Consider the following 8,679-nt stretch of genomic DNA (forward strand, 5'->3'; position numbering starts at 1 on the left):
TGCGCTGAAGTGAGAGGCGTCACAGCACTATATCCCTGCAGTCATCCTCTAACGTGTCCTGAAAAAAAGTATTTTCAACAAGTAAAATGAAAACGTGATGGAGGGCAGGCATCACCTCTTCATTTGTTGCAGAGAGCAAGAGTGCCAGTTGCTGGGCTGGGGAGGAGCTTGCGCCCTCCAGATTACCATGCTCCATGATTATGTTACCACCCCTCCTCCTTGCATCTTTCTCTCTCTCTCTCTCTCTCTCTCTCTCTCGCTCCACGTCTATCTTCCTCTAAGGTAATTTAGTCCTGCACCGAACGCGGCCGGCTACTGATGCTGTGCGTCTACTTGCATCCCTCCCCTAGCCTCCTCCTCCCACTCATCTCCGGTTTATCCAACAAATGCTAACGGGAATCCGCATGCGGAGCGTCATTGCGCGCTCCGTGCAGAAATACAGTGCTTTCTGTCGCAGAAAAAGTGTCGCCTCACTGTTCCATGGTACTCTGGAATAACGGGGTACGGCGTTCTTTCTTTCTTTTCCACCGAGCCCTCCAATTCCTACGCTCTGGTCGACATAATTGAAGGACCTCTCCGCTGCGCCTTGACGAAAAGGGAAGTTATTCTTTGAATGTTTGGTTCGGCGAGGCTGACGAGAATGCGTCGTGTCTGAGGCATGGATCACGGTCCATTCTAGTCTTGTCGGAGGTCCGTTTCTGAGAGGCATTTTAGAGACAGACCATCGTGACAACACGCTTAATGCAATCTGGTTTTGATGTCGCGCATGACTCTGCTCGGATGAGTTTGCTTTGGATTCGAAGGAGAAGAAATCTTGCGCATTCAGGATGATTTGACGGAACGAGGATGTTATAAAAAAAAGGGTTTGCGTCTGGAGATCGCTTGGTTCTGCTCAGTACGGTCCCCTTCAAGCGTTCAAAATTCCCAGGGAGCGGACGACATCGGGGAAGGAAATCATCTATCGGACTAAATCTTTAATCACTCGGGATTTTAAATCGCCTGCTCACATCACGGAAAATTACCACTAAAAGCGGGAGAGATGAAAGTTTTTCCAGCAGTGGTCTTATTGGTCACTATTTGGAGTCAGGAGTGGGAGCCCGTGATAGCCGATTCGATCATACATATCGGTAAGTTATAACCCCCACACCGACACCTTGCCCCCTTCCGGCAGGTTACACACTGGAAGTTTGGACGTTGTCTGGGTTGTCCATTTGTGTGAGGGGTTGTCGAAAGAATTCGATACATTTCCCCATTACTAAGGGTTTGTATCATATTCATGCAATAAACTGTTGAAGATCTGTGCGCCGCTTAAACCATCCCCCGGGTCCCCGTCGATGTCACCCTCCAAATACACAACTGACTGTTTGTGGTATTCTATAGCCATATGCACTCTCCCTTTGGTCCACAAAGTCCAGTCTCTCCTTAGAATGTGCTTGTGTTACCTCTGGAACTGGATGTGCCATAGTTGGAGAGGGACAAAGAAATAATTCACCAATAATAAGGTATTACTGCTGGCAAGCACATATTTGATGTTGGTGGATTACTGCGCATTGCTGTGTGGCCATAATGTGGATGCCATATACCGAGAACAGGTGGTTTGAGAAATGCACCCCTTATTCCCAAACAACAGCGATTTCAGCAGGGAATTTGCACGACACGGTCTGTTTCATTTTATACCGAACTTGATGGAGAGATACGAGAAAACAGTAGAAAATTGCTTGTCTTGCGCGCGTGTGTGTGTGGATGCGTGGGAAGACAGAGTGAGAGCGGGCGAGCGCGAGAACACGTATTTCATAATGGTTGTACGGGTACATGGACACGCACAGGAATCATTAGGCAGGCTATAGACTCCCGGTCCTCAGCCAGGGGCACTGGATGACTCTCTCAGCTTCTAAATGACCAAATGCGTTACCCGCGCAGTCACACAGAGAAGAACGAATAAAAACGAAGGGGTGAATGCGGTGTCTGATAAAGTGAAGTTGGCGTCTTTCCACTGATGGTGAACAGAACTATGTCGTCATATGGAAAATTAATCATGTTGGCGTTTAGAAGGGGCGCGAATATACAATTGGCATCACAGCACAGTTCAACACACACACGCGCACACGCACACGCACACGCACACGCAGACACACACACACACACACACACACACACACACACACACACACACACACACACACACACACACACACACACACACACACAAATATACACATTTAATTACGATTAATAGTTGCATTGAAGGTAGTCACCACGAGATAATAACAAAGCAAAGATTAATCAAATACATTGGCACAATAATCGCATCCCAGCCAACCATTTCCCACTTTTTCTGAAGCCCATCCCTCCAATTAGACGTTTGCCGTGCCCAATATCCATCAATAACTAATTTTCTTCGGTTGCCATTTTGACTTGGCCATCACCAGGACGACGGCATTTTACTCCAAAAGAAAAGTCACCCTGTCCTCATTGGTCGCCTTTTATTAGTCAACTGGGAATATGAAAAGCCCACTAAGACAAGACACACTCTTTCGTGACAGGCAAACGTCACCAGCACTATGTGTGTCGCGTCTGACAAGATTGATATCCATAATCTAAAATAAATTCCTCTTTTGCGCTCCGTCCTCATGACATCCACAGTGCACTGGCGCAAGATAACGCCAGATCCAGATTTTGAAACTTTTTGACACTGCCATTTAATCCACCCTAATCTTTTTCCGGATGTCAAAAAGCGGGCCAGAAGAATGGCACAGAGTAATGCCGAACATTGCAGCTTTCTTAATGTCGCCGGATCAAGGCATTTCATCACGCGGGCATGCACTTGATTGCCGAAGAGCTCGCCTAATGATCTGCATGCTGGATGAGGCACGAGAGCCGCGTGCGCTGAATGGCAATGGCTCTCGCCTTTATGAGGCTATTCACAAAGTCACTGTGATTTATGTAGCTGGAGAGACCCAAAATCCGTGGAATTATGCCCTGCTGCCTGGCACCCCGCTACCGTTGCATACCCACCCTCTTACCCGGGGGTTCAACAGCCAAATATACCCCCTTTCACCGTGTTAGTTACGTCTGCCACACTTCAAAGATCGCCCAGGTCCTTTTGTTGGGACCAGTTCATTAGTCTACCGCTTGATCACAGCTAACGCCTTGTTTGTTGGTGTTTGAGGTTACAACAAAAGCGGGCAGTAATTACAGTGCTTAGGGTTTTTGTTGGGCTAATTCTGCGTGTGCCATGGTGAAATAAACTTTTCAAAGCATCCTCCCCCTAGTGGCTGCTCGGTGCGCCAGCCTCACACAGCAGGTTCCATTTGTACTAAGTTCACAGGGACGGATTATGATTCCATGGGCCCCTTGGCCAGACAACAAGAAAGGACCCCCTCCATGGGTGTTGTTAGCCTATAGAAAGATTCAGGGTTTCGGGCCAGATGTTTGAGACCCTATGCTGTTGGGGGTTTGGGGTATGCCCCCTCCCCCAAAAATGATGAAAATAGAGTTGGTAAAAGTATGATTTTAACGCATTATGACAAAGCAAATGTAGAGGCTTGGCCTTCCAGGTCCCCTTGACTCTTTGGCCCCTTGGCCCGGGCCTGGTAGGCCCATGCAGTAATCCATCTTTGCAAATTCATCAGCATGTGAGGCGGCCTAGTTTTGTAAATTACTGCCCAAAACAGCTGTTACAAAATCTGCTTCACCGTAAAACACCTAGTTTTAAAATTAAACTTGCCCCATGTGGATTATCCCACCGTGGTGTGGTGTATGAAGGCCCTCTTCAGTTGGTTTGACATCACACCAACTTGCAATAAAGTCACACAGACAAGAACGGAATGAATTTGCTCTGCACAAAGTCCACTATCTATGTCATTTTGGTAACCTCAACATTGACTGAGCATTACTGTCACTGAGCTGTTTATGGGATTCTTTTTTAATGGTTTGAAAGCTGCCGTCCTTAAACGCAGGATGTGTCACACACAACAGGAGTGACTCACACGCTTGTCCTTGTAAAAGCCAGATGTGTGTGTTTGTTTGTGGGCGACAGGTAGTCCATGTTTATGTGGCATATTGTTTGTTTGTTTACCCTGTGGCGGTATACTACACCTGAATGGACATTATTATAGTTATATTGTGCTAGTCCTTTACAGTAAACAGACAGCGTAGGACATCTTGACTCTTTGTGGGGTTTGTGATGTGTGAAATCCCAAAGCTGAGCGAGAAGAAGTGTGAACTTCCGACTATCTCCAACGGTCTGCACGGCGCCTGTTACCCTGAGATCAAACGGCAGAACAACTTGAACAGAGAAGCTCTTGAGTGAATGTAGGTGTGTCTGCTCCTGGGTGTTACAGTAAGTGTGAATCTATGAAAGGGATAGATAGATAGATAGATAGATAGATAGATAGATAGATAGATAGATAGATAGATAGATAGATAGATAGATAGATAGATAGATAGATAGATAGATAGATAGATAGATAGATAGAGATTGAATAAAAGGAGGAGAGAGAGAGTGGCATCTCATAGATAATGAGACTGGCTGTGTGAGAGAGAGCAGTGGAGGAGTTTGTGTGTGTGTGTGTGTGTGTGTGTGTGTGTGAGAGAGAGAGAGAGAGAGAGAGAGAGAGAGAGAGAGAGAGAGAGAGAGAGAGAGAGAGAGAGAGAGAGAGAGAGAGAGAGAGAATTGGCCTCATTCCTTCTTGGGAGATGACACAATAAGGACATAGAAGCGTGTAGCCATTTTATTTCCAGCTCCTGGCCTCCCTGTTGTGCCAGTGCATTGTGTACCATATCTCCTCTATTCCCCCACCTGCCTACTGTAGATGCCTCTTTGGATGCCAGATCCTCCAGTTTGGGGTTTTTGCAAAGCCAATGGCCTGCTGAAAAGTCACCATATCTATATCTATATCGATATCCATGTCTATGTCCATATCTACATCTATCGCATTATTATCTTGGTGAGTGTGATACACATGAGGAACCATTATACATGATGCTGAAAGCCAGAGATATAACTGTTTACGGTACATCTCAACTGAAGACAATTTTGTATCTTTGGGATGTAGGTTAGAGCAAGATACAGAAACCTTCCCCCCTCTTTCTCTCTTTTTGTGTCTGTCTGTCTATCTCTTGTCTCTCTCTCCACATTTGGCATCATATTAGAATTCTGCATCCTTTGGATGTTGGTTAAAGCAAGACACTAAATCTCTCTCTCTCTCTCTCTCTCTCTCTCTCTCTCTGTCTCTCTGTCTCTCTAAATTCAAATTAAAACGTCTCTCTCTCCCACTCTCACACACACTATCTCTCTCTCTCCCTTTCTCTCTCTCTCTCTCTCTCTCTCTCTCTCTCTCTCTCTCTCTCTCTCTCTCTCTCTCTCTCTCTCTCGCTCTCGCTCTCTCTCTCCGCATATTAGAGTTTAGAAGCAGGGAAATATTCCGGCTTTAATCCCCACTAAAGCTGTTCAGGTGAGCCAGATGGATGGGCCATGCAAGTTTTTTCTATTTTTAGAGGAAAAGACGCCCTGAGTTTCTGTAGCAAGAATGTAACCATGGGAGGTGCAGTGCTTGGTCACAGCACGGCACAGAAAATCCCCTAAAATATAATAATCTTTCTTCTTTCATCTTCATTTTTTATTTACTTTCGTTTTTTTGTTTTTCTTTTATTTTTAGAAGGACTCCTTGAGGTTTTTTTTTGTAGCTGCAACACAACAGTGGTGAGGTGCAGTGCGTGGTCACACAGTAAACAACAGAATCCAAGATAGTAGTCTATTATCATCTCTCTCCTTCATCTTCAATTAGATGCAAGAGGTACACGGAAACGTTTGGTCACTTTGTCCTAGTTTCTCCAAATGCATCTCACATGGGAACGCCCGCAGCAGTTCTCCCGCCTACCTGTCATTTGCCTTTTAGATGACTTGTAAGAAGGCGCTGGTGTTGGAGAAAAAGTGTGTGGACACTTTGGAATTACTTGGATTTCTGCATGAACTGAGATTAACATTTTGTTCCAATCTTATTCTTTGTAACAACCTTACACCTTCAGTGTTGCTGTCTAGTCAGGCCATGAGGAGCAATAAAAATATCGATTCTGAGCTCCAGAAAAATCGGGAACTCCTCCCACTTTGTCGGGAAGCAAACAAACAGCAGCAAACGTTTGGGAAATGTTAATTGTTATGCTCTTGGTCAGACAAAGTCTCGAAGAGATTTGAAGATCGATGATAATCAGGCTAGTGTCCGCCAGTGTTTTTTTAGATGACTTGGAGAAAGGAACTGATCATTTACTCAGATGGTCTAATATTCTCTTGCTTTTCTTGACTTCATTTTCTCTTTTTTTCTTTACTGTTTTGCGATTGAAAATGACAACTAGTGGGTCAGCACAGCAGCTGTATCCCCCAATGGCTATATTTAGCCTTGTGCTCTCCTCTCCCCTCTCCATGCCCTCCGTTGTTAGTTGGCACTTTCAGGCTATTTTTATGTGTGTAGCGAGCGATGTGCAGGACTGCTGACAGAGGGGGACAGATGGGTATGCTGTCCCGGGCCCAGGGAGAGAGAGGGCCCAGATTTGTGTCCCAATTACACTGTATGTATTGAGAGTGGGAGGGCCCTTTCAGATGATTTTGTCCTGGGCCTGGCGATGTGCCCCCGGTGACTACAGTAAAACCACAACTACTCCTCTCTCCACACTGGCTACCCTCCCAGCATGCAACACGCTTTGTTTTGATGTTTATATCCTATTCAGAGCGCCGTTGAGAATAAAAGAGAGAGAGAGAGAGAGAGAGAGGGAGTTACATTTGAATAAGCCGTAGCATGAAATAATTATTCCCCACTGGTATTTCAGGCTAAACAAGTAGATGACAGTTCCTGTCAAAATACGGTGGAAAAATAAAATGAATATGCAACATTCTAGCTGTGTCATGAGCACGAGGCACAACAGTGCACAGTTGTGGAGTTTGTGGTTCTCTGTAGGAGTGTGTGTGTGTGTGTGTGTGTGTGTGTGTGTGTGTGTGTGTGTGTGTGTGTGTGTGTGTGTGTGTGTGTGTGTGTGTGTGTGTGTGTGTGTGTGAGCGTGTGTGTGTGTGTTTGTTTCTCTCTGTATATGTCTGTGCATATGTATGAGTCTGTGTAGACTGTATGTGTATATGTTTTCTTCTACCAAATTACCATCTTGCCATGTGCTGTGTACTGTATGTGTCTGTTGTGTGAGCAGATATCTGTGGAAAACACACACAGACACTCACATGCACACACACACACACACACACACACACACACACACACACACACACACACACACACACACACACACACACACACACACACACACACACACACACACACACACACACACACACACACACACACACACACACACAGACATTAGAAGTCAGAGGAGGAACCACGAGCTCAGCTCTCCCATTACCCCCCACCCACAGTGTGCCTCCAATCCTCTAGCTCCCCCAGCCCTCAGCCTCTCTCCAGTCCCCCACTAACCAACTCCAAGGACCCCGTAGCTCAGTAGCCAAGCCCTACTTCCCCAGCCCCCCTCCTACCCAGCCCCCTGGCTCCACTGCCCCACAGCTCCACAGCTCCCCAGCCCCAGGTCTCCCTCTGAGGAAGAAAAGCCCCCCAATATCTCCATTATGCTGCCAACCCAGCACTCTGCGTGCTGCTTGAGAGTGGAAAAGAGCAGAAATGGACCCACTGGTCCAACACAAAAAATTGGAAGGAGCGAGAGAGAGGGGGGGGGGGTGGTGGACAGATAATGGGGGAAAAAGACCCACAGTGCAGAAATGGTGGAGTAGTACTATTAGGCCTAGTCTGTGGTTCGCTGTAGTAGCCTATCATGGTCTGGGTCGGAAATTGTGAGTGCATCTTAACGTTTCTCGCATTTCCAGAGCGTCTCTTTGCTTTTATTTATTATATATTTTTTTGGTCCTCTCTGACAAAACACTAGACGCATCATCCGTAAGTAAGTGGATGTCCGTATTAATATTGTGCTTTTTGAACACAGCCGCTTTGGGCCCTGGCTCTCAGCTGTCTAGGCGCTCCATTGCGTTCTACCGTCGCTGCGGAGCTGGCCGGGCAGCCTCTGCCTCAGCAGTCTCTTTGTTATACTGCTGATGTCAGAGCCGAAGTAATTTCCTGTTTGTTTAGTAAACATGCTCCCGCCGGACCGCCGCACAGCTCCGTTGCGAACGTGTCAGTCACGCTTTAGCTGTAAGGCATTACTTAGCGGTGCCGTGGCGCCGCCACCACGTCGCTGCTGCGATCAACATATCACAGGAAAGTTGAGGAGGCAGAGAGCAGGCCTGTCACAACGTGACAAGCAAACTAGGCAATTGCCTAAGGGCCTCCAGTTGAAAGGGAGGGCCTGGTAATGACGGGTTGTATGTATTCGAATGACAGCAATGACAAGTTAGGAAAACCGTTCTTATTTCAATGTCTGAAAAGTGCAATGATACGGCTATCAAATTTCCTTCTGAGGGGGAATAATACAAATAATAGTAGCTCACTTTTCTACCCAAAGATGCTTTTAGAGAGAAAGAGAGAGAGAGAGAGAGAGAGAGAGAGAGAGAGAGAGAGAGAGAGAGAGAGAGAGAGAGAGAGAGAGAGAGAGAGAGAGAGAGAGAGAGAGAGAGAGAGAACGATTGAAAGAGATAGAGAGAGAGAGAGAACGATTGAAAGAGATAGA

General features: G+C 46.4%; 1 protein-coding gene across 1 annotated transcript in view; it reads left to right on the forward strand.

Annotated features, from left to right (window-relative positions):
• The first annotated feature begins 369 nt into the window (after nucleotides 1–369).
• Nucleotides 370–8,679, forward strand: part of grid2 (glutamate receptor, ionotropic, delta 2) — a 733,635-nt gene continuing 725,325 nt past the window's right edge. Inside the window, exon 1 of the mRNA XM_063194215.1 lies at nucleotides 370–1,127. Within this exon, the coding sequence (XP_063050285.1) occupies nucleotides 1,040–1,127 (88 nt within the window). The 5' untranslated portion in view covers nucleotides 370–1,039. The remainder of the gene's footprint in view (nucleotides 1,128–8,679) is intronic.

This window comes from Engraulis encrasicolus, chromosome 3 (assembly GCF_034702125.1).
Source record: "Engraulis encrasicolus isolate BLACKSEA-1 chromosome 3, IST_EnEncr_1.0, whole genome shotgun sequence".
NCBI classification, from domain to species: Eukaryota; Metazoa; Chordata; class Actinopteri; order Clupeiformes; family Engraulidae; genus Engraulis; species Engraulis encrasicolus.